At 29.3% G+C, this 27,970-nt stretch overlaps 2 protein-coding genes across 9 annotated transcripts; both read left to right on the plus strand.

The window, feature by feature from the left end:
• The first annotated feature begins 49 nt into the window (after nt 1–49).
• On the plus strand, nt 50–14,254 carry LOC105668593 (aminopeptidase N-like). 4 transcript variants are annotated; one of them, XM_067360113.1, is made up of 13 exons: nt 50–232; nt 2,070–2,278; nt 2,455–2,585; nt 2,930–3,373; nt 4,112–4,271; nt 5,342–5,468; nt 6,266–6,350; nt 8,494–8,843; nt 9,154–9,428; nt 9,928–10,112; nt 10,270–10,596; nt 11,237–11,306; nt 11,492–14,254. In XM_067360113.1, the coding sequence occupies exons 2-13, from the start codon at nt 2,270–2,272 to the stop codon at nt 11,627–11,629; spliced, it is 2,301 nt and encodes a 766-aa protein (XP_067216214.1). In that variant the 5' UTR covers nt 50–232; nt 2,070–2,269; the 3' UTR covers nt 11,630–14,254. The 4 variants fall into 4 exon arrangements, with proteins under 4 accessions (XP_067216214.1, XP_067216211.1, XP_067216213.1 ...); XM_067360110.1 differs by having other exon boundaries at nt 2,070–2,585; XM_067360112.1 differs by having other exon boundaries at nt 51–232; nt 2,070–2,585; nt 10,270–10,444; nt 11,492–11,632.
• Nucleotides 14,165–27,530, plus strand: LOC137001376 (aminopeptidase N-like). 5 transcript variants are annotated; one of them, XR_010891410.1, is made up of 13 exons: nt 14,165–14,300; nt 16,369–16,891; nt 17,229–17,675; nt 18,462–18,624; nt 19,653–19,779; nt 20,023–20,107; nt 21,774–22,144; nt 22,452–22,726; nt 22,923–23,104; nt 23,263–23,586; nt 26,310–26,379; nt 26,557–27,025; nt 27,327–27,530. XR_010891410.1 is itself a non-coding variant. In XM_067360107.1 (12 exons), exons 1-12 carry the CDS (start codon nt 14,222–14,224, stop codon nt 27,354–27,356), a joined length of 2,676 nt encoding a protein of 891 aa, XP_067216208.1. In that variant the 5' UTR covers nt 14,165–14,221; the 3' UTR covers nt 27,357–27,528. The 5 variants fall into 5 exon arrangements, 3 of the variants coding, with proteins under 3 accessions (XP_067216208.1, XP_067216207.1, XP_067216210.1); XR_010891411.1 differs by lacking the exon at nt 27,327–27,530 and adding an exon at nt 23,663–23,761 and having other exon boundaries at nt 26,557–26,605; XM_067360107.1 differs by lacking the exon at nt 26,557–27,025 and having other exon boundaries at nt 27,327–27,528.
• Nucleotides 27,531–27,970: the final 440 nt, after the last annotated feature.

Consider the following 27,970-nt stretch of genomic DNA (forward strand, 5'->3'; position numbering starts at 1 on the left):
CGTTGGGTGACCTCTTAGCAACTGTTTGCGTGACATAACATATATATTATATCAGTTACGAATATGCTTCTTAGTATTCAGAGTCTTCTCGGAGCTAACTGAATCGCAGTTTGATTTATATAGCTTCGGCATTCACGATTTGTGTGTAAGGTGATGTTAACTGTATTATTATTACAAAATTGTAAATTTTCACGTTGCATTGCATTTAAATTGACGATTTTAATATATGTAGGTAAGTGACCGTATATAATATTCTATTTCTATTTTAAAATATAGAAAAATTTAAAAGCAAATAAAGCACGATAAATACAACTTTATTTTCTCAAATCTTTTTCTGAATAAGAAACTGTGTCTCTAATTTCTTTTTACTTTTACATTTTTTATTTGGTACAACAGAGATGAGCAATCTTTGTTCTGCAGTGTGCCAAAATTAAAAACCTAATATTCCATACGGGCCGCAACGAACGCAATATTAAATACTTCAATATATTGTGTAATAAAAAAAAATTTAATTTATAGGGTGGAATTTGTTAATTTCGACAGTGAAACTTTTCTTTTCATTTGATTTACTTTTTATTAGTTATATTTTTAATATATGTATACAGAGGTATAGGTACATATATAAATTTTTTTTATCGGGAAAAATTAAATATGTAGTTGGTGTTTAATTAATGAAATATTTGACTCTATTTTTCATCAACAAGCTTTTCAATATTAAGAGGTATGTTTGCTAAAATTTTTAAATTTACCAAAATAAAGTGCAACGTTTTGGCTGGCTGCAAATAAGTAATTGGAGGGCCGCATGCTGACCGCGAGCCGCGCGTTGTTCATCACTGTTGTACAGTATGAGTCTCTTCATGTGTAATGATTAATCACCATTTCTGCAAAGTGACAATTAACCTTGTGTGTGTGCGCGCGTGCATCTGAGAGAATAGATATCATAACTGGTTAGAAAGATAATAATTTGATATTTTAATGTTTCTCGGCTTAGTGACACTTTCAGTTATAATTTCGTTTTTGTTATATTTTTGTATTCTAACAGGCATTTTTAAATATTTATTATTTTTTATAACACTCCGTGAAACTACTCATGTATATACATAGTTATGTATATACATACAATATTATTATACTATCTTTCTAAACATTCATCAGACAAATTTTATGAATTTTACTTTTCCATGTTTTTTTTACTTTATTTTGCACTGAAAGAAAAGAACAATAGCAGTAACCATAATCAATGATGCTTTTTGGCGTCAAATATTTTTCTAAATGTTCTATAATAATTTTACAGGTTGGTCCATTGTAATCAATCTATTAAAATATCTTAAAATCTATAAGTTTAAGACAAAAATGTTTTTAATCAAAGTTGCTCAGTTACTAAAGGGAAAGAAGGTGGTAACCTTGGTTGACTTTAAGAAAATGTCCTTAAGATCAGGAGGAGGACACAGTTTGGAAACGTGCATTCGTCTCTTAACTTTTATTTGTGTGTTAGAGCTGGTAAACAATCAATCCGTAGACAATAATGTTATGTGCAATATAGTTTGTCCGAAATTGTGACATGTGTGCAAACGTGCGTTCAGTTCCTAACTTTTGTAGGCAATCGTACTGTAGGTAATAATTTTTGGTTTGCAAACAAAATGTGAACAAACGAGATGTCGGCAATCGATACTATTGGCAAAAAATTTGTATCCAAACGGGACCCTCAAGGTCAGGTCAAGATCCCATAAAATTGTTTGAATTGAAATAAAGACTTGAGATATTCTAGTTGATTAAAATGGACCACCTTGTGTAATTGGCTATATATTTTACAATATTATACGTATACAAATATTATTGCTAACATTATACTAACGATTTTTATAAAAATGAGTATCGTAACTATAATTGTAGTACCATGTAATTATAGTCCAAAACATGATATACTTTTCTTTTAGTGTATGACGGTTTTTTTCTATATCTTTTCAGTCTAAATTCTAATCGTTATTATGTGCTTTTCTGTTATATTTAAATTAAAAATTATGTGTTGCAAATGTATATGTTTTACTGCCAACAAATACTTTTTTCAGACAATTTTTTTGTACATAAAGAAAAATGAATATAATATTCCGAAAGCTTTTAACAAATGGCGAAATAATGTTAATCGCTACAATAGCAATTTGCACTGCTATCAATACCGAAAATGACACTACAGGTCGTTACCATTTACCAGATTACATAATACCATTGCATTATAATGTCAATATAAAATTTGACTACAAAATAAATTATGTTATTGGTAAATGTAGCATACTTATACATATTACTCGTGAAACAAAAAATATATCTATGCATCTAGTGACTTTTGCTGTAATAAAAATTGTTTTGTATGACACCCATCATAGTAAAAAAGTTTACGTTCCAAAATATTTATTTAATAATGAATTAAATATGTTTATGATCCATTTTACCAAGGACCCAAAATTTCCAAAATATTTACCGGCTGGTATATACACTCTAATACTGACATATATGCGTGACATAAAAAATAACGAAAAACACTTTTATAAATCTTTATACTCAAATAGAAAACTGGACAACAAACTGTAAGTTAAAAAAAATACTTTAATAAAAATTATATTATAAAGCTTATTTTCGTTAATATTCTTTGCAAAATATATTTATTAAGTACATTCATAAACCAGATGACATTCCGAAAATTGCGTATTACTTAAAATAGTCATAATAGCACTCAAATGAATGTATCACTGCACTTCAAATTTGTCGATTTTATGATGTAGAAATATCTGTCAAATTGGTACATTCTGTACAATGTTGAACTATGATTCAATTTTTCTAAAACCCAATATTTTTTAGTCTATCCTTAGTTGATCCTTAAGAATAATTATATTCAAAATTTTATAAATACTATATTGTTAAAATATGACAGGTTAAATGCGACAGGTGTTGATGTAAAGACTGCTCGACAACTATTTCCATGCTGGGACAAGAGAACATTCAATGCGACCTATAAAATTTCCATCAAGCATCATAAAAATTACACAGCTTTATCAAATATGCCTATACAAACAACAGAAAATGACAAACATGACATGATGTGGACACATTTTGAGAAATCACCTTCTATGTCGATTCAACATTTAAAAGTTGTGATAATCACATCCACTAATATTTCTACTTCGGTTGAAAATGTCACATTTTGGAGTACAAGAAATGTAACAAACCATTTAAAATTTGCAATATGTATTGCACAACAAGTCCTGCACTTTTTGAAACATGAAAATAATATAGAAAAAATAACAAAAATAGATTATATTGTACTTTGGGATACTCAAAAGGATATCACTGAGCCATGGACACTAATTTTACAAAGGTAATATTCAAAACTAAAATGAATTAATCAAAAATTATTATTAAATAAAAGATATAAAACCATCAAATAATAAAATTTTAAAACTGGAAAATATTCATATTTTTATATCAATATATATAAATTAGGAAATAGTCAAAATCTATACAATTTTATTTGCGTCACATTAAGCAGATATCATTACCTTTAGTTCAGATTAGAAATTGAAATAATCATTCTTTACGTGAAATCAGACTTTAGTGTAGCTTTAGATTTAGAAACATGAAAAATAACTGTGTGTGTTTTAAGTTGTACGAATAAAATGACTGCTATAAAATCTCTTATTATATCAGTTATTTTGTCGAAACTCATCTGAGTTTTTGTGTTCCAAATTCTAATGTTCTTTTTCATCCATGAAATTACTTATACAAAATGTACAAAATATCTTTTTTCCAGTTTTTGAAATAAAGTCTGTATGTAACTGTTAAGAAAACAGTTATTATTACGTCGTTTTAATGGCAAAATAAGTTACATTATTAAATCTTGAATACCAACTATCTCAAAATTGTCAAAAGTTACTTTATTTCTATTTGTTATGAGATTAAGTACAAAAAATCTTAAATACATTTTTGCAAACAATTTAAAAAAACTTCTTAATGGCTTTGTAATAATTTGATACATCTACAATATAAAGACTTAATAAATTGTTTAATTACAGCAATCATTGTCCATGAATTTTTCATATTTAAAATCATTTTTCAGAGAAGCTGATATTCATGTCGAAGACTTAGATTCCGTTGGGTATAAATTGAAAGTGGCACGTCTTATAACAAATCATATAGTATCTCTTTGGTATAATGATGTGTTGCTATGGTCGAAAACAGGTTTCGCTACATTGCTTGCAACGTACATCTTATATCAGGTATATCTTATATCACGTTGTTTTAAATTCTTATAACTGATATACATTTGGTAATCATTTAGATTTACATAAACAGTTACAATCGTCTTGACTTTGATATACGTTACCAACGCCAATTGTTCTGACATTGAGTAAAAAGAAAAAAGTTTTCGTCACTCGTTATTTATTTATTTATTATTTTATTTATTAAAAAGTTATTAACATAAAAAGTTTACGGAATGAGACGTAATTTTATGACACCAACTATATCAATATAATAAACTCTTACTGTTAGCAGATTTATTTATTTAAACATAATAAATTAAACGCGTGGCGGAAAAGGAGCTTTGCCTTTCTCTTTCTGCACCCTCAAGAAAGTCTTATCCCCTATACAATCTCTATATTTTTCTGAGAAGAATTGAGCTCGGAGCCTCTTTCCCTCTTATATCTTCGCACTTGTTTGTAATAATTATTCCCGCATCCTGTAAAACAAGTGACGATGATTTATAATTTGTATATATGTATGCATAGATGTTACTTTTTGAGACCGAGGGCACATAATTTTTTATGTTGCATTTGATACAAATATATGATTAGATTTTCATTATTGTCAAATAAAGAAATTCATGTAGCAACATATGACGTTATGAATTTGTAACAGAAACTGCGTACTTTATATTATTCTTATAACACAAGTAAAAAAAAAAAGATTTCCTACATGATGACAACATATAACCTTTTCTCAATACTCCAGAGCAGGAAAAATTATAGGAATATTTATTTTAAATACTAATTTTAATTGTTAATAACTTTTTATATTGTTCAAAGCTTTTAATCATAAAGTGACGACTAAATACATACATCAATTTTCCAATAAGTAAATAAATCTGTTAAGCGTTTGTTCTGTTTGACATACATGAATATTAACAAATTGCGTTGTATTCATTAAATTTCTTTCTTTAATAACTATGTAATAAATAATACATTTCATGATAAAAATCAAAAGTTTATTTGCAACAATCAACGGTGATGTATTGTTTCAAATACAATATTTTGACTAAATATTTATTTCATTACTTTAAACTTTTCAGATTCCTACGAATTATGACATAATAAATTTATTTATCACCGAAACACAACGGGAATCTTTTCTCTTTGATACTGCTTCGGATGCAATCAAAACGAATTCACTTAGCTATCATCTAAATCATGTGAAACGTAAGTTAGCAAAATATATCTAAAAGTCTAGAAATGGTTAAAGTAAATATAATTAAATAATACTGTTGAATAATATGCAAATTTTTAAATTTTATAAAAGAAAATAAAAATTTGAACTACACACAATGTTACGAAATAGATTACAGTCTGCCTCGTTGCTAAGAAATTGAAGTACCCAGCTATATTAATTGTAAAATTACCTGCATAAATTTATTTTGTTTGATTTTAATTATGTTGCTTGTTTAATTGATTGGTTGTGTTTTGGTTTTCTTTGAGAATATCTTGTCCATCCCTCGACGGATAAACTCGAGCATATATATGTACGTTTAATTGTGTAAGGATGTCAACAAACGGGAGACATTACCATATTTGGTTATTATATCGAGCTGTCAGCCCGTATTGGTTCCAATACAACAATGTGAAACAAGTCTGTGTAATTTCGAATCTTTCGTGCAATCTCTTTGCCGATACTGACGACAGTCGCGCCAAAATTGTCAAATCGATAGAAAAGCCGAAAGGTTGAATACCAATAAATTGTTCTGGCACGTTGAACTCAAAACGAATAAATTTGAAAACACTGTTCAGTTAAACAAAACGCACGTTATCATATATCGATGTCCCTCTGACAGTTACCAGCAATCTTAACATACAAAATCTCATTTATGTCTTTAACACACAAATTAAAGTACAATGTACTGACATTCATAAATTTCATTATAAAAAAAATATATCTTAACTTTTAAAAAATATGTATTTCAAAGTACTTAATAAGCACATTTTAATTTTAATTGTTTCAGCATCCAATATATGGCGCATGTTACACCGTTTGATAACTCCTGATATGTTTTGGACTGGAATCCGCACATATGTTAATAACAAACAGTAAGTAATATTTATTTATCTCTTTTGCTAGATAATTATAACGTAAATTGGATATTGGAGAAAGGAGACGTATTTAAAATTCTACTATCCAAAAGTATAAATATAAAAGCATTAAGAACTGTCGCAGGATGTTAGTTACTTTCTTCCCAATAATTCCTATCGGTACATTATGATTTTCAATATGTGAGAACAATGTACTTAAGTTTTCGTACACTTTAAGTATCTCGATCTGAGATCGGTGTACAATTTAACTGTCTCATGTAGATTAATTAATTAAATTCTTTAAGCAAAATTAAAAATTTCGTACTAACATCCTGCAACGGCTCTTAATGCTCTTCTATTATATTATTTGATAGTTATCATATGAGCCTTTCCATTAGAAATGTTATTAACTCCTTTAATTATAAACTCCTTTTCATTATAAGTGTTATTAACTTCTTTAATTATAAACTCCTTTAAACCTATCTTAAGAAGTTATCTTAAATCTTTAAAACTGTAAACAACATAACGTTGATTTTCAAAAAAAGACATCAAAACTGATATATTTTGTTTTTGTAAATTATCTCTTAGCTAAAAACACAAAATAAAAATTTATACACTAGATACTGTTCTCTATTAAACGGTCTTATACTTTTAACATTATTGTTTCAAATTTTTAAGAAATTAACGTTTCTCGAAACACACGAAAAGAAAGCCCGAAAAAATTGAGTTCTAAAACTAACGAATCTACTGAAAATTATAGAACTAATTAGAAATATAAAAATGTACTGCTGTAAATTATTTAATAATGTATTAAGTTGTTTAATATTACAAATTGATTCCAAATTTTTTTTATTACAATACATAAGAAATATGTAACGTCCTTAATACATTAATAATATAATAATGCCATTTACTTTTTGTGTACAAAGCATTTATACAAAACTAGATAGATATAATTTAATTCTTTGTTTTTAAAATGGAATTTATGTATGTCAATTTATATACATTTACGTATCAATAAATCGCCCACTGTAGAGTATGACGGTTTTCGATACATCCTAATAAAATCCTCCAAATCGTACCGTGAGAAAAGCAATAAAAACGAAAGCAAAAGTAAAAAGACTTTTAGAAAGCTACACAAGCATGTAAAATAACTTGATATTATAAAAAAATATAATTGTTATTTAGATTAAAAAATTATGCAAAAATGTTATAGAAACAGAGATTTCGGACTTAAAGAATTTGATACAAGCTGATGTAGTATATAAATAAACAAGGAATATGTACAAACTATGGATTTTTAATAAATTAACTAATTGAACACATCACGTTTATATTATTTAAATTTGTTGTAATAAAACGTAACTTTTCAATTCTGAGAAATATGTTACTTTAGGAGGCCTATATCAATTTTGATGCCCCCACTATTCCCTCTTTCGCTCTATCAGTCTATCTATTTATTGATCTATCTATCTTCTAAAATCAAAATACTATTATTTTTATTTATGTAAACCGAAATTGATTTTTGAAGTTCTATCCAATTGACTTTCACAGTCCTTTGAAAACTAATATTTAACATATACATATACAGATAAAGAAACTTTTATTCTTTATATTATAGTCAAAATTTATTAATATAATTATAAGTTCAGGTTATATAAAATATAACTGAAAATGTAAAAAATAAGATATTTCGATAGGTAATAATTTTTATCTACAATTTTAAAAACAAGTTTAATTTATTGCAAAAGTCAGACTAGATAAAGAAACTTTTCAAATCCGAAAAGATATGTCCTATATATTATCCTTTACACAAATATATTACTAATTACTAATTAAACAAACATATAAATTAGCACTTTCGCGACCGTTATATATTCGCTTGTGCACAACGCTTGAAGAGACGCTCTATTATATTGAACCGATGCAAAATTCAATATTTTGTATTACACGACCTAATATTATGATGCAAAAAACATTAAACTTATAATTACGTGACTGGCTCCTGACTTGTATCGAATCATGAACGTAAAAATATGTGAGCGGCCGCGAAAGTGTTAATATTTTAATATACTAAATAGTAATTTGGAGTATCGCAAGCAAAACATTTTTTTTTTAATTTGCACAATGTACACTTTAATAAAAATTTTCCATTTTATAGATATAATCAAACAAATGATTTATGGAACATGATGCAAACTATTATACCAAATAACTCAACCGCATTTATTGTAAACAGACTTATATCTGTTTGGATAGCGGAAAAATATCCTGTACTGTACGTAACACGAAATTATTTGTCTAATAATACAATATTCCGATATCTCACTCTTGATTTTGACGAGGATACAGAACATCTTTCAGCATTCGTGACGTATACGACAAAATCAGAAATAAACTTTCACGATATTTTTGCCAATAAATCCTTTTGGCTATCACCACAAAAGCCGAAAGGATTAAAGCAAAAGTTTGATAAGAATGATTGGATTATAGTCAATTTACAACAAACAGGTAAATATAAATCATTAAATTTATTATATTTTATCTTCGTATCTTTTTTGCTTTTTTAATTTTACACCCTGATGCTTCTGACACACGCACTCGCATACTGGCAAGAGTACGTGTCATTCATGCTTGCAACAAACATTCTCACACGATAATTATTTCTACACTTTTTCAAACCAATTGTAAAATATTTTATTAAAAAATAAATAATTTGAGAAAATGTTTCTCACAAAAAACAATAAAAATTATTTAAAAACTATTTTTTTATCAATTCTATCAAGAAACATTAATGATGAAAACTTTCTTTTTATAACAGGGTATTATCGTGTTAATTATAATACTGAAAATTGGCTTAATCTTGCACAATACATGAATTCTGTGAAATATGTCGACATTCATGTTCTCAATCGAGCTCAAATCATAGATGATGCGTTTTACTTCCTTACACGTAGACAACTTGATTACATTACGTTTTGGGAAATATCTGCATTTTTATCACGAGAAATAAATTATGTAGCATGGTATCCTATGTTTAAAGCTTTTGAATATATGAGTGTTATAGTTTCAATTAAAAATACTGATCCCCTAAAGGTAGGTAACAGGAAGCTTCTATGAGAAACATGGCATCAAAACATTATGTACACAGAGTGATACAAAACAATGTCCATAAAATGTCATATTGAGCGATTTTTAAGATAATTATTCCTTTAGCAAATGTTTGTTCATAAGTTAGTTTTCGAGATATATATAATTGAAAATAGATATCTACTCGTACACAGCGAGCAGGCAGGGATTGTGTAACTCATCAAAAGAGTAATGTAATACCTTGCAGTCATAGTGTGTGTGAGTGTAAGTAGCGAACTATCAACTTTTCAATTATAACTCAAAAACTAAGTTTTGGACAAAATTTCGCAACAAGAAAAATCGTTTCGGAAATCGCTTAAGAATATGATATTACAAGACCAACAGGTTGTTTTAAATTATTTTGTATAAAAAGGAAGTTATAATATATGTGTACATATATAAATATACATACATATCTTTTATAAATAGCAGTAGGTTAAAATTTATATTACTTACCAATTTTTAGGAAAAGATGGAAAAAATATTGAGTGGAGTTCTGTATCAAATAGGATACGTGTCAAAACCATATGAAAACAAGTTCGTAAAATGTTTAAGAGAGGAAGCCGTAAAATGGGCATGTATTATTGGTAACAAAAAATGTAGAAAAGTAGCCAATGAGCAAATGACAAGAGATCTACATTCTGATGCGACGTAAGAATAAGTGATTTACAATCACAGTATTCACATAAACAATTTCTGTTGCATTATGTATACTTATATTCTATACATCAAATACTGTACTAGATAAATTATTTTATCATAAAATGAGGTAAATTTTTGCAAGAAATACTTTTTTCTGGTAACGCAGCTCTGTAACGCAATCGGAATGGAAAGGATGGATGTATTGTAATGGTTTGGTGTCAGCGAACAAGTCCATTTGGTACGCTGTATGGTACAAATGGACAGGAACACTTGATGATACAAAAATTTTAGAATATTTAACTTGCAGTGAAGATCCTTTAGTTGTTTCTAATTATATACAGGTGATTTCGGATGATAATGATTTATTACAACGCAACAATACACGTGCTCATATATTTCTTCTTACCGTTGCGAGACATGCAAGTAACGATACAGTTTGCAATTTTATATTGCAAAATCTCAATAAAAATATACTTATGTTCACCTCCAACACGTAATAATAATTTTTTTATATATATATCTCTATATTTATTTATATGTATATATATATATGTATATACAGGGTGTCTGGCAATAATCGCCCCACCGGTCATATACAGGTAGAGGAGGTCAAATCGAGTAGAAAAGTCCTTTACCATTTTTTAATTTTCATAATAAGTACTGAGTAATTAACGAAAAAAGATCGGCGAATCCGCGCGAGTAAAGCGCGCGCGGTGAGAAGGACGTCCCACTGCTACGCAATCACTAGGCGCGCGATGAAGCGTTGGGAGGAGCGCTCTACAAATGACAATGGCAACATACGAGCGGCGCGTAACGCTAGATCCTTGTGTCCTAGTGATCGCGTAGCAGTGGGACGTCCTTCTCACCGCGCGCGCTTTACTCGCGCGGATTCGCCGATCTTTTTTCGTTAATTACTCAGTACTTATTATGAAAATTAAAAAATGGTAAAGGACTTTTCTACTCGATTTGACCTCCTCTACCTGTATATGACCGGTGGGGCAATTATTGCCAGACACCCTGTATATATATATATATATATATATTTCTAATATTTATAATTTTTATTTACCCGCGTCTTTTTTATTCTTATTGCCGGTTTAAATAATAATATTTATCACCTTACTTTTTCGCAGACAATCCGACATAATTGCAACAATAATTGTTATTATTACGCACCAACATGCTGTAAAGCAATTGGCTAAGGTATATTTTTCTGACTTAAATAACACTCATTTCTTTATTATTTAATATTGAGTTTATTTTTATTTGATTTTTTTATACATGACATATCCGATCCGATTACCTTTAACGCAGCCATTAATGCACTCATAAACTGTACTGCACACAAATTTTAGATTTATTGATATTGTCAAAATAATTTGTCCTAGGTACTTGAATTTGCGAAAATTAATTTGAGAGAACAGCGATTAGTTGATGTTGTTCAAAAAAAAATTAAAAAACGAAGAGACGAGTACGCAAGAAAAGTCGGAAACTTAGGACTCATCGATTTGCGTCGGTTTAAATAATATTTATTTAATTTAATTATTCCTTCTTACACTGCAAATTTTTGTTGGACCAGATATTTGTCTTTCTTGATTTTCAATAAAGAAGTTACAGAAAATTGCTTTACAACTAGAAGTGCCTTATAGTCGACGATGAGAACAGAATTGGCTCCGAAATACAAAATATATCTGGGAAAGTGTAATGTAACTTGCAAGAAAATAATTTTTGTCAAAAATAAAATAATATAAAATAAAATATTTTCAATGTTTGTATGCTTACGTCAAAAAATTTTAAATATCAGAAGTAATGGGAGAGGTAATATTTATATTTACGTTGAATTGTTTATATGGACAGTTTAAAAGCAAAGCTGTCATACATGAATTAAAAGTTGATTCTATCATAATATCATATTACAAGCGTTGTTTTTATTATATTATATTGATATCACAATTTATTTAAGCAATTATTAAAAACAGAAAAAATGATCAATTTTAAAATAAAACATTTATTTACTTTATACGTATCGATATATTTAAAAATATTTTTACTTAATAATTTAATAAATTATTCACATCAAGCGTAAATTAATATCTGAATTCCTAAATTGGGACGTTATGTTAAGCGATATATCTCGAGAAATATTCACCACTTCCTACTATTCTTTCAGCTACCATAAATCACAAAAAATTTTGAAATTGATTCAATTAATTAGACATTTTGATCAAAGATTTGATCATTTTTAGTACAATGTTTAAATGCACGCAGAGATGTCATATGATCAAAGCTGAATGTACATAAAATTATGTAATTGAGGTCAAAAAATAAAATTGAACTGGAAGTAAAAAACGCTACATGATATAAAAAATTTAGACTAAAAGAGTTTAAATAAGAAATAAAATGTATACCTGAAAACTTGCCAAAATCATAGTTTGAGAATTATAAGATGCATTGTAATGTCATATGCTGTCAATGTTTATCGTCTGCCGGAAAAAGAGTCACTGTGACAGACAAATGTAAAAATTGATCATACAAAAAGCACAAGAAGAAAGAATTAACAAATAGAGTGGTGAGAAAAATTATAAGGGTAGGAAATATTCAAATAGTGTAATAAATACAATATTGGATGATAAGATTTTTAAAAAGAAAATAACAATTTTAGGACCGCAAGATAAAATTCGAAAAGTAGTTTAGTATGGATATTTACATATATCGATTTTATTCTTGTAAAATATAATATAAACCGATCGATCAATAGAAACATATAATATAATTTACATACCTATGTAACTGAAGTCAAGGAATCGGCAATAAAAAAATCGGGAGAACGTACAGAGAATTTTCAATACATGTTACATAATAACGACAATAGCACAAAATGCATTTTTACGTATTTTTGATGTATTGATTTCTTTTTATTTAGTTTTCTAAAACAGCGCTCGGAATTAGTTGCACATTTTGGGCCGATTTCCGAGACGACGCCTACTGTTTCCCCACTACCGCCCGGCCGCTGGCGGCCGAGCCGCCGATAGCTCTGGCTCAGGAGCTTTTTATATTAAAAATAGGCTGGATTGTTTAGGCATCTTTCATGAAATCGTAACATTTTCTTCACTACATAAATAATGTTTATTTTTATTAATACATAATATATATATATTTAATTATTAATGAAAATAAACATTATTTATGTAACAAAGAAAATATTACTATTTTCTGAGAGGTACCTCAACAATCCGCCTATTTCTTATATAAAACGCTCCTGCGCCAGAGCTATCGGCGGCTCGGCCGCCAACGGCCGGACGGTAGTGGGGGAACAGAAGGCGTCGTCTCGGAAATCGGCCCGAAATGTGCAACTAATTCCGAGCGCTGTTCTAAATAATACTGCTATGTTAGTAATAAAAAGTAATTACAATATTGCGATACATTTTTAGTAAAATGGTAGAATTGTTTACTACTTCTCAAAATTAAACATTTCAAGATAATATCTTAGACTCAAATGTAATAGTCATGTTAATATGTAATAGAAATTTTTAACAGATATGATAGCAATTATTACAAATTTATAATTAGGAAATTTGTTTTTTGCATTTTTAATTTATTTTCTTATAAATAATTTTATTATATAAGCTTTCACAAAACGTAAAAACTATTAATATAGAACATTAATATTATTTAAATTTAAACTCAATTACTTATTTTCAGTTTAGTAAATCTCTCATATTTCACTGCTGTAGATTGCACAAATTTGTACCATTACATTTAAAATCTTAAATGTTTGACTGCATAACAATTTAATACAATTTTACACGTAAAATTAATATTTTCTATATATTTATAAGTATTTTATTTTAACAATTTTGTTTGTCAGTAACTAAAAACTGTACAATTTCGGTTTCTAGACGCAAATTTAACTGACTATGTATTTTAATTTCTGTGCTCTTCTAGCGTTTAGTAAAGTGTTTTCCCGTTGGGTGACCTCTTAGCAACTGTTTGCGTGACATAACATATATATTATATCAGTTACGAATATGCTTCTTAGTATTCAGAGTCTTCTCGGAGCTAACTGAATCGCAGTTTGATTTATATAGCTTCGGCATTCACGATTTGTGTGTAAGGTGATGTTAACTGTATTATTATTACAAAATTGTAAATTTTCACGTTGCATTGCATTTAAATTGACGATTTTAATATATGTAGGTAAGTGACCGTACATAATATTCTATTTCTATTTTAAAATATAGAAAAATGTAACAGCAAATAAAGCACGATAAATACAACTTTATTTTCTCAAATCTTTTTCTAAATAAGTAACTGTGTCTCTAATTTCTTTTTACTTTTACATTTTTTATTTTCTACAGTATGAGTCTCTTCATGTGAAATGATTAATCACCATTTCTGCGAAGTGACAATTAATCTTGTGTGTGTGCGCGCACAGCTTGCTTGCGTGTATTTGACAAAATAAATATCATAACTTATTAGAAACATAACAATTTATTATAATTTATTATTTTAATGTTTCTCGGCTTACTAACACTTTCAGTTATAATTTCGTGTTTGTTTTATCTTTGTATTCTAACATTTTTATATATTTAATATGTCTTTGATAACAGCTATAAAATTACTCATATACAATATTACTATCTTTCTAAACACTATCAGACATATTTTATCAATTATACTTTTTTCATGTTTTATTTTACTTAACTTACACTGAAAGAAAGGAACAATAGCAGTAGCCATAATCAATGTTGTTTCTTGGTGTCAAATATTTTTCTAAATGTTCTATAACAGTACTCGGAATTAGTTGAACATTTCAGCCGATTTCCGCGGTATACACCTCTTTTCCTCTCCTTTCCGCGCGCGCCGCAGCCGCTTGGGTCAGCGCCGCCGAGCGTTAGGAGCGACATTATCTGATTATGAGTGGGTTCTTTTCCCAATTTATTAAAATTAAAAAAAATTTATTAAAATTTATTAAAAATAAATTTTTTATTTTTTAATTTATTAAGTGGAAATATTTCAATAGATTTCTACGTCACCCATGAGGTACTAATGCTGTCGCGTTTTTTTTTAAGTGGTTTCCCCCGTAGGCCTATTCCACTAAAGATAAAAATAACAAATTCTTAATTTAAAAAAAAATATATAAAAGAGATTTTCTTAATTAGATTTTCTTGGCCTTTTATGAGAATGAACAATTGATGCAATAATATAGGTAGAAACCACTTTTAAAAAAACGCGTCAGCATTAGTACCTCATGGGTGACGTAGAAATCTATTGAAATATTTCCACTTAATAAATTTAAAAATAAAAATTTATTTTTATTAAATTTTAATACATTTTTTTAAATTTTAATAAATTGGAAGAAGAACCTACTTACAGAACCTCATCAGATAGTGCCGCTCCTAACGCTCGGCGGCGCTGGCCCTTGCGGCTGCGGCGCGCGCGGTAAGAAGAGGAAAGGAGGCGTATACCGCGGAAATCGGCTAAAATGTTCAACTAATTCCGAGCATTGTTCTATAATAACTATACAGGGTGTCCCGCAAGACTTGTCCCACCGGGAACAGGGAGGTAGATGGGATCCAAATAAATATAAAAGTCCTTTACCGTTTTACGATATTTGCAATAATAAACGAGATATTAATTTTTACATTTGGACTAATGAGAACGCGTCGAGAGAAGCGCTCTAGCCGCTCGAGATCTAGCCCGGCCTAGTCTATCAAACATTGCCTGCCGGCGGCGCGTTGGAGAGGCAAGAAGGGAAACGCGCCGTGGCTCGGCGCCCGGCTCACGTCTCGTCGCACCGCGCCGAGCCGGGCTAGATCTCGAGCGGCTGGAGCGCTTCTCTCGACGCGCTCTCATTAATCCAAATGCAAAAATTAATATTTCGTTTATTATTGCGAATATCGTAAAACGGTAAAGAACTTTTATATTTATTTCGATCCCATCTACCTCCCTGTTCCCGGTGGGACAAGTCTCGCGGGACACCCTGTATATTAGGCTAAATGTTTGGCAATATAGCACTTTTATAGTATACATATAAAAGTATCATTCCTAATATTATATGAACGATTACTATAAAATTGAGTATTGTGACTATAATTATAGTACCATGCAATTATAGTCCAAAATATTACACATTCAGTGTATCATGATTTCTTTCTATATTTTTTTCATGTAAATAGTTGAAATATGCTCTTTTTGTTACATAAAAATTAAGAACTATGTGTTGTAAATTAATACGATTTATTGGCAACAAACATTTTTTTAGACATTTTTTTTATACGAAGGAAAATAAATATGATATTCCAAAAGCTTTTAACAAATGGCGAAATGATGTTAATCGCTACAATAGTATTTTGTACTATTGTAGCTACCAATACCGAAAATGACACTGCAGTTCAGTACCATTTACAAGATTCTATACCATTGATACCATTGCATTATGATGCCAAAATAAGATTTAATTACAAAACAAATGACATTATTGGTGAATGTAATATAATTATACATATTAATCGTCAAATGGAAAACATATCTATGCATCCAGTGACCTTCGCTATATTTAAAATTGCTTTGTATAAAGACGATCTTAGTGAAAAAATTTATATTCCAAGATATTCATTTATTCATAAACGAAACATGCTTACGATTGATTTTACCAATACGCCAAAATTACCAAAATTTTTATCACCTGGAAGATACACTCTATTAATGGTATATATGCGTCACATAAATAATGACAAAAAACACTTCTCTGCATCTTCATACTCTAACGGAAATCCGGACAATATGTAAGTACAAAAATGATTAAAACAAAATTATACTATAAAAACTATTTTTGCTAATATTCTTTCCAAATATATTTACTAAATACATTCGTAAACCAGATGACATTTTCAGAATTGCGTGTTACATAAAATAGTCATAATAGTACTCAAATGAATTCAAAACTGCATATAAAATTTGTCGATTTTAAGATGTAGAAATATGTGTCAAAAAATTGGTATATTCAAAACGTTCTGTACAGTGTTATAAACTATGATTCAATTTTTTTAGTCTATCCTTAATCGATCCTTGAGTATAATTATATTTAAAATTTTATATTTACTATATTGTTAAAAATGTTAGCTTAATAGCGACAGGTGTTGATATAATGACTGCTGGACAACTATTCCCATGCTGGGACGAGAGAACATTCAATGCCACCTATAAAATTTCCATCAAGCATCATAAAAATTACACAGCTTTATCAAATATGGCTATACAAGCAATAGAAAATGATACGAAACATGACAAGATGTGGACACATTTTGAGATATCACCTCCAATATTTATTCAACATATAAGGGTTATAATAACCTCATTCACTAACATTCATACTTCGGTTGCAAAGATCACATTTTGGGGTAGAAAAAACATTATACGCTATTTACACTTAGCGGAATGTATTGCCCAACAAGTACTATACTTTTTGAAATCTGAAAATAGTATAGACAAATTACCAAAAATAGACTATGTTGCATTTTGGGATAGTCAACACAATACCACTGAGACATGGGGACTAATTTTACACAGGTAATATTCAAAACTAAAATAAATTAATCAAAAATGATTATTAAATAAAAAATGTAACACTATCAAATAATATAATTATAAAACTGAAAGATATACATATTTTTACGTCACAATGTATAAATTAGGAAATAGTTGAAATCTATTTCCAATTTTACTTGCGTCACATTAAGAAAATATCATTATCTTTAGTTTAGATTAAAATTTTAAATAATCATTCTTTGCGTCAAATCAGATTTTTGTTTAGCTTCAGTTTTAGAAGCATGAAAAATAACAGTGTGCTGTAAGTTGCACAAATAAAGCGACTCCTATAAAATCTTTTATTATATCAGTTATTTTGTCAGAACTTATCAGAGTCCTTGTCTTCTAAATTCTAATGTTCTTTATTATTTGTGAAGTTATTTATGCAAAATGTACAAAGTTTCTTTTTTTTAGCTTTTTGAAATAAAGTCTGTATGTGACTGTATAAATAAACAGTTAATATTACGTCGTTTCACAAGTAAAATAAATTACATTGTTAATTATGTCATTGTGAATTACATTGTTAAAGTTACGTTGTTAAAAAAAATTACATAACAGCACAAAATTTTCAAAAGTCACTTTATTTTTATTTGTTATGAAATTGAGCTCATAAAATCTTAAATACATTTTTTGCGAAAAACAGTTATAAAAAAATTCATTCGTGATTTTGTAATAATTTGTTATATCTACATTATAGAGAATTTATTAAATTGTTTAATTACCGCAAACATTGTTGACGAACTTTTCATATTTCAAAATATTTTTCAGAGAAGCTGATGTTATTTATGATGAAGACGTAGATTCTGTTGGATATAAAATGAAAGTGTCATATTTTATAACATCTCAAATAGTATCTCTTTGGTATAGTGATGTGTTGCTATGGTCGAAAACAGGTTTTATCAAATTGCTTGCAACGTATATTTTACATCAGGTTGTTTTAAATTCTTATTATTGATATACTACATTTAGAAAATATTTATATTTGCGTAATTAGATCCAATCGTCTTGACTTTGACATACGTTACCAAAGCTAATTGTTCTGAGTAACAAGAAAAATGTTTTCGTCAATCATTATTTATTAAAAAGTTGTTAAGAAAAGAAGTTTGCAGAATATAACGTAATTTCATAACACCATCTATATTTAGTAAAATGAACTCTTATTCTTAGCAAATTTATTTATTTATACATGGTAACTTGAACGCGTGGCAGAAAAGGAGCTTTGCCTCTCTCTTTCTGCACCCTCAAGAAAACCTTATTCCCTACCCAACTCCAGCATCTTTCAGAGAAGAGTTTGGTGCGGAGTTCCTTCCCCTCTTATATCCTCGAATTTGTTTGTAATAATTATTCCTGCATTGCAAAACAAGTGATAATGATCTATAATGTGTATGTATATATGTATGCATAAATGTTACTTTTTGACCGAGGGCACATAATTTCTCGTCTTGCATTTGATACAAATATATGATTAGATTTTCATCATTGTGTGTCAAAGAAAGAACTTTATGTAGCAACATATGACGCTATGAATTATAACAGAAATTGCGTACTTTATATTACTCTTATAACACAAGTAACAGGAAAAAATTTGCTACATGATGACAGCATATGACTTTTTCTCAAAACTCCAGAGCAGGAAAAATTAAAGGAATATTTATTTGAAGTACTAATTTTAATTGTTAATAACTTTTTATATTGTTCAAAGCTTTTAAACATAGAGTGACAATTAAACCCATACATCAATTTACCACGTTTAAATAAATAAATCTGTTAAGAGTTTGTATTGTTTCATATAAATGTAAAAGAAAATTACGCTGTATTTATTAAATTTCTTTTGTTAATAACTATTTAATAAACAATTTTATGATAAAAAAGATTTATTTGCAACAACCAGTCGTGCTGTATTGCTTTAAATTATAATTTGTTGACTAAATATTTATTTCATTATTTAAAATTTTTCAGATTCCTTCGGATTATAATATCATGAATTTTTTTACCGTTGAAACACAATGGGAATCCTTTGTCTTTGATACTCCTTCTAATGCAAATAAAAAGAATTCACTTAGTTATCTTGTAGATCATATAAAATGTAAGTTGGCAAAGTATAAGTAAAATTCTACAAATAATTAAAATAAATATAATTAAATAATACTGTTGAATAATATGCAAATTTTTAAATTTTATAAAAAAAATAAAAAACTGATCTACACACGATTTAAAATACAATGTACTGACATACATAAATTTCATTATAAAAGAAATATATCATAACTTTTAAAAAATATGTATTTCAAAGTACTTAACAAACACATTATAATTTTAATTGTTTCAGCATCCAATATATGGCGCATGTTATACCATTTGATAACTCCTGATATGTTTTGGACTAGTATCCGCACATATGTTAATAACAAACAGTAAGTAATATTTATTTATCTCTTTTGCTAGATAATTGTTACATAAATTGGATATTGAAGAAGAATGACGTATTGGAAATTCCACTGTCCAAAAATATAAATATAAACTTCTTCAAACTTATCTTAAGAAATTATCTTAAATCTTCAAAACTGTAAACAACAGAACGTTGATTTTTAAAGAAAGGTATCAAAACTGATGTATCATGTTTTTGTAAGTTATCTCTTAGCCAAAACCACAAAATAAAAATTTATACGCTAGATACTGCTCTCTATTAAATAGTATTATACTTTTAACATTATTGTTTCTAACTTTTAAGAAATTAATGTTTCTCGAAACCACACAAAAAGTGAGCCTGAAAAAATTGAGTTCTAAAACTAACGAATCTACTGAAAATTATAGAACATATTAGAAATATAAAAATATACTGCTGTAAATTGTTTAATAATGTATTAAGTTGTTTGATATTACAAATTTATTCTAAATTTTTTTGAATTACAATACATAAAAAACATGTAATGTCGTTAATATATTTATTATATAGTAATGCCATTTACTTTTTGTGTGCAAGGCATTTGTACAAAACTAGATAGATATAATTCAATTCTTTGTTTTTAAAGTGGAATTTATGTATTTCAATTTATATTAATATACATATCAATAAATCGCCCACTGTAGAATATGTTGGTTTTCGGTACACCTTAATAAAATCCTCTAAATCGTACTGTGAGAAAAGTAATAAAAGCGAAAGCAAAAGTAAAAAGGCCTTAGAAGGCTACACAAAGCATGTAAAATAACTTGATATTATCAAAAAATATAATTATTGTTATTTAGATTAAACAATTCTGCAAAAAAGTTATAAAACCAAAGATTTCAGACTTAAAAAATTTGATATAAGCTGACGTAGTATATACATAAACAAGGAATATGTACAAACTATGGGTTTTTAAATGAACTAATTGAACAAATCACGTTTATATTATTTAAATTAGATTTGCCAAAACACAACATTTTAATTCCGAAAAATATGTCACTTTCGGAGGCCTATGTCAATTTCGACGCCTCTCTGTCTCTCTCCCACCCTCCCCCCTCTGTCTTTCCCCTTCCCTCCCTTCCTCCCTCACTCACTCCTCTTACTCTATCTTCTAAAATTAAAATACTATTCTTATTTACGAAACAAAAATTGATTTTTAAAGTTTGATCAAACTTTGAAAATCTTCTGAAAACTGATATTCAAAATATGCGTAGATCGAGACACTTTTATTCTTCATATTATAGTCAAAATTCGTTAATATAATTACAAGTTCCAGATTAGTTACAAAAATATAACTGTAAATGTGAAAAAAATAAGATATTTTGTTGTTATAAGTTATTTTGATCTTCATCTTTTTACTTTTATTACAATTTTAAAAACAAGTTTAATTTATCATAAATACAAGACTAGATAAAGAAAGACTTTCCAAATCCGAAAAAAACATCCTACTCCTTTATCATTTACGTATAATTATACAAATATTACTAATTACTAATGTGTAAATAAAAACTAATATACAAATATATAAATTAATATTTTAGTATACTAAATATTAATTTTGTGTTTAGCGAGCAAAAAATTTTTCCTACAAATTCACATAATGTATACTCTTATAAAAAATTTCCATTTTACAGATATAATCAAACAGATGATTTAAGGAACATGACACAAATTCTTTTACATGCATATCCGGATGATTCAAATATATTATTTATTATTAAAGAATTTGTATCTCTTTGGATAGTGGAAAACTATTATTATCCTATGTTGTACGTTACACGAAATCAATTCAATAACAAAACAAGATTTCAATATCTCACTGCTGATTTTATTGACGAGAACAGACTACATCTTCCAACATTCGTGACATATACGACAAAATCAGTCATGAACTTTCAAGAGAATTTTCCCAATAAATCCTTTTGGTTATCACCGCAAAAATCGGAACAAAGAACGGAAAACTTTGATGAGAACGATTGGATTATAGTCAATTTACAACAAACAGGTAAATATAAAATATTAAATTTATTATGTTTTATCTTGGTATCTTGTTTACTTTCTTTAATCTTACGCACCCTAATGTTTGTGACACATGCACTCGCATACTCGAAAGTGTACATGTCACTCATGCTCGCAAGCAAATATTCTCACACGCTAATCGCTCCTACATTTTTTTCAAACAAATTGTTTAAAATATTTTATTAACAAATAAAAAATTTGAGGAAATGTTTCTCATAAAAAACAATAAAAATTATTTTTTGATAAATTCTATCAAGAGACTTTAATGATGAAAGCTTTGTTTTTTATAATAGGGTATTATCGTGTTAATTATGATGCTGAAAATTGGCTTAAACTTGCGAATTATATGAATCCTACGAAATATGTGAAAATACATGTTCTCAATCGAGCCCAAATCATAGATGATGCGTTTTATTCCTTCATACATAAAGAACTTGATTACATTATGTTTTGGAAAATCTCTGAATTTCTATCACGAGATATGAGTTTTGTAGCATGGTATCCTATGCTTAAAGCTTTTGAATATGTAACTCTTATAGTTTCAATTAAAGATGCTAACGACGTAAAGGTAGGTAATAGGAAATTTCTATAAAAAAAATTGCATCACAAAACATTATGTATATATTATACTGTATATAGGTTGTTTTGAATCACTTTTATATAAAGAAAATTAAAACATATTTACATATGCATAACTATATACATACATCACATCTTTTATAAATGACAATAGATTAAAACTTATATTACTTGCCAATTTTTAGGAAAAGATGCAAAATATATTGAGTGGAGTTCTACAAGAAATAGGATACTCTTCAAAAGCGAAGGAAAGTGATCTTACTGACTTTTTAAGAAAGGAAGCCGCCAAATGGGCATGTATTATTGGCGAGAAAAATTGCAGAGAAGTAGCCAATAAGCTAATGTTAAAAGATCTACATAACGTAACGTAAGATGTTTTACAACCAACAATATTTATATAAACAATTTCTGTTTCATTACATATACTTATATTCTAAACATCAAATACTGTACTAGATAAATTATTTTATCATAAAATAAGTTTAAGAAATTTGTGTAAAAAATACTTTTTCTCTGGTAACGCAGTTTTGTAACGCAATCAGAATGGAAAAGATGGATGTATTGTAATGGTTTGGTGTCAGCGAACAACATCATTTGGTATGAAGTATGGGAGAAAGGGATAGCAAAACCTGATGATAAATTTTTAGAATATTTAACTTGCTGTGAAGATCCAGACATAATTTCTAATTATTTGAGGCTGATTTGGCAACATAAATTTTTATCACAACGCAACAATACACGTGCTCGTATATTTCTTCTTACTGTTGCGAAACATGCAAAAGACAATATAGTTTGCGATTTTGTATTGCAAAATCTCAAGAAAAATACACTTACGTTCACTTCCAACAGGTAATAATTTTTTTTTATATATTTCTATGTATACAGAATGTCCCATTTTAATTGACCACCTCTGTTAACTTTGTAGGAAATGGTCAGATAAAAAAATATTCTTTACAAAAGTTGTTGGGTTTGGAGGGGGACATCGGATGGTGACATTGGCTTAACCTAGGGTGTACGTGCCAAGGTAATATGGAGGTTAACTTTGTTTTTTTTTTTAATGGAACACCCTATTTCTTATTTCAGAATCTAATAGCTGGTGTCAAGAGCTTTTCAAAACACTATAATGAATTTATTTTTTATTAAGTACTTTTATGCATAAAAGTATTAAGATAAGATTCCCGAAAACTAAATGTTTTACAAGATATTTTGTATTTTATGTCAAAATACTGTAACTTACAAGCCTCATAACACGAAAAGTACTTAATGAAAAATAACGAAAAATACATAATAAAAAAATTGGATGTCCCTCTCCAAACCTAACAACTTTTGTAGAGAATATTTTTTTATCTGATTATTTCCTGCAAAGTTAACAGGAATGGTCAATTAAAATGGGACACATTGTGTATACAGGGTGTCCCACACAAGGTGAATCACCTTTCGTATACAAGTAGAGCGGATTAAACCGAGTAGAAAAGTTTTCTATCGTTTTGCGATTTTCGCAATAAATAATAAAAAATTAATTTAGTCTTTTCTATCTGCATACCCTATATACAGGGTGTCCCAAAAATTTTGACACAGCAGCCGTATGCCGGTAGAGCAGACCAAACTGAACCGAAAAGTCCTCTACTATTTTACAATTTTTACAAGGGTTAAAGAGATATTAATTATTAAAGATTACCGAATGCGAACGCACGGCTGAGATACGACTGCCTACAGACTACGGTCGCTAGGCGCGCGGCGTGCGGTAAGTGGCGAGCGACAAGCGGCGAGCGGGGAGCGGCGAGCGTAGAGACCCTAAAAAAAAATACTCGCCAACTCGTCACTGTTAGTGGACTCTGATTGGCTGGTGTATGGATCGCACATTTGTGCCCCGTGTGCACCATAAAGCTACACTGAACTACACTATGGCCGGTATTCATAATCCGTTCTTATATTTAAAATCGTCTTAAGCACGGACTTATATTCGCTCTCTTCGTCACACATAGATTGTGTCTGACGAAGAGAGCGAATATAAGTCCGTGCTTAAAACAATCTTAAATATAAGAACGGACTATGAATGCCGACCATAATCCGTTCTTATATTTAAGATCGTCTTAAGCACGAACTTATATTCGCTCTCTTCGTCAGACACAATCTATGTGTGACGAAGAGAGCGAATATAAGTTCGTGCTTAAGACGATCTTAAATATAAAGCCGAGAGCACAAGCTTTTACATAAAGCATAACGCATAAGCATAAGGAAATTGATTGGTCTATATATAAGCATAAGCAAATGCATAAGGAAATGGACCAATCAATTTCCTTATGCTTACGCGTTATGCTTTATGCAAAAGTCTGTGCTCCGGCCATAAGAACGGATTATGAATACCGGCCATAGTGTAGTTCAGTGTAGCTTTATGGTGCACACGGGGCACAAATGTGCGATCCATACACCAGCCAATCAGAGTCCACTAACAGTCACATGACGAGTTGGCGAGTCTCTTTTTTTAGGGTCTCTAGGCGAGCGGGGAGCGGCGAGCGGCGCATTTCGCCGCTTGTCGCTCGCCGCTTACCGCACGTCGCGCGCCTAGCGACCATAGTCTGTAGGCGGTCGTATCTCAGCCGTGCGTTCGCATTCGGTAATCTTTAATAATTAATATCTCTTTAACCCTTGTGAAAATTGTAAAATGGTAGAGGACTTTTCGGTTCAGTTTGGTCTGCTCTACCGGCATACGGCCGCTGTGTCAAAATTTTTGGGACACCCTGTATATATATATACAGGGTGTCAATTAAGTCCCGGGACGGCTAAATATTTTCTCATGTAAGGTATTTTTGAAAAAGGTCAAGGTCATTTCTGAAGTAATTTTCAACGAGGAATTTAACGGTGACCTTCAATTTGACCTTGAGCTTGACCTACAAGGTCATTTCAAGGTTAAGTTAGGTTTTTTAAATAGAAACCCCTATTTTTGATTCCAAAATCTAATAGCTGGTGTCAAGAGCTTTTCAAAACACTATAATGAAGTTATTTTTCATTAAGTACTTTTCGAGTTATAAGACTTGTAAATTACAGTATTTTGACATAAAATACAAAATATCTTGTAAAACATTCAATTTTTGGGAATCTTACCTTAATACTTTTATGCATAAAATAATAAGACGAATCAATTGGTATAAAGAAAACGCATAGTTGCTTTCAAGAAAAAGTATGTAGTTTGCAACATGCAACTTATAACAATAACTTTATTATAGTGTTTTGAAAAGCTCTTGACACCAGCTATTAGATTTTGGAATCAAAAATAGGGGTTTCTATTTAAAAAACCTAACCTAACCTTGAAATGACCTTGAAAGTCAAGCTCAAGGTCAAATTGAAGGTCACCGTTAAATTCCTCGTTAAAAATTACTTCAGAAATGACCTTGACCTTTTTCAAAAATACCTTACATGAGAAAATATTCAGCCGTTCCGGGACTTAATTGACACCCTGTATATATATATATGTATGTATATATTCTTATATTTATAATTTTTATCTACCCGCGTCTTTTTTGTTCTTATTGCCTTTTTAAATAATAATATTTATTACTTTACTTTCGCAGGCAAGCCGACATAATTGCAACATTAATTGTTATTATTACGCACCAACATGCTGTAGAGCAATTGAATAAGGTATATTTTTTTAACTCATTTGTTAACTACTTAATATTGAGCTAATTTTTATTTTATTTCTCATGTACATGACTCATATTTGAACCGATTATCTTTAACACAACAATTTATGCTGTCATAAACTGTAGTAGGCAAAATTTTTAGGTTTATTGATATTGTCGAAATAATTTGTCCTAGGTACTTGAATTTGCAAAAATTAATTTAAGAGAAAAGCGATTAGTTGATGCTGTTAAAAAAAAAAATAAGAAACGAAGAGACGAGTACGCAAGAAAAGTCGGAAACTTAGGACTCATCGGTGTGCGTCGGTTTAAATAATATTTATTTAATTTAATTATTCCTTCTTACACTGCAAATTTTTGTTGGACCAAATATTTGTCTTTTTTGATTTTCAATAAAGAAGTTATAGAAAGATGCTTTACAACTAGAAGTGTCTTATAGTCGACGATGAGAACAGAATCGGCTTCGAAATACAAAATATATCTGGGAAAGTGTAATGTATCTTGCAAGAAAATAATTTTTGCCAAGAATAAAATAATATAAAATAAAATATTTTGAATGTTTGTATGCTTATGCCAAAAAAATTTCAAATATCAGAAGTAGTTGGACGAAAAGTAATATTAATATCTGTGTTTAATTTTTAATATGGGTAAGAACAGAGTCGTCATACATAAATTAAAAGTTGTTTTTATCATATTATATTGTAAGCAATTCTTTATTGGCAATCGCCAATATACCAAACTCGCAATTTCTTTAATATTTATTTAATATTTATTTCTTGGTAATGAAAGTATATCTATGTTTCGCCTAGAAGAAATCACTGTTTTCCCAAGATGCTTAATTTATAACGATATTAATTTATAACGAGTAGCCTAATATGATTTCTTTTACCGGTTCGATAACAAATAATATTCTTGAAATTACTGTTGTTTAATTGGTTTTATTTTCAGATCAAGAATATTGCTTACTTAGAATTGTAAGATCGCATTTAATGAACCAGACGCAGCTCTACACTATTTTTTAAGTAGATCGAGGCAGTCTTAAAGAATCCGCAGCAATCCTGCGATACTAGAGCACTAAAGATGTAGGTATTCTCACGTCTGCGCCATTTTTGGCCCATTCCCCCACTCCTTGCCCTCTCGCCCATTTACCGCTGAGTTAAGGCCGGAGCACAGACTTTTGCATAAAACATAACGCATAAGCATAAGGAAATTGATTGGTCCATTTCCTTATGCATTTGCTTATGCTTATATATAGACCAATCAATTTCCTTATGCTTATGCGTTATGCTTTATGTAAAAGCTTGTGCTCTCGGCTTTAAGAAGCAAGTTACTTCTTAGCTCAGCGGTAAATGGGCGAGAGGGCAAGAAGTGGGGGAATGGGCCAAAAATGGCGCAGACGTGAGAATACTCACATTTATAGTGCCTTAGCGACACCTAAAGCAGTTCAAGAAATCGACAAATCCGAGATCATCTAAAAGAAAACAAAACTCCCGACGAACTAGGCGAATCGAGTGGTAGAAAATAAATTATTAAGCATCTCTTGCAATAAACATGGTTTGGACAATTCATATCTTTGATTTGCTGTTTTTTAT

The sequence above is a fragment of the Linepithema humile genome, chromosome 8 (assembly GCF_040581485.1).
Source record: "Linepithema humile isolate Giens D197 chromosome 8, Lhum_UNIL_v1.0, whole genome shotgun sequence".
Classification (NCBI taxonomy): Eukaryota; Metazoa; Arthropoda; class Insecta; order Hymenoptera; family Formicidae; genus Linepithema; species Linepithema humile.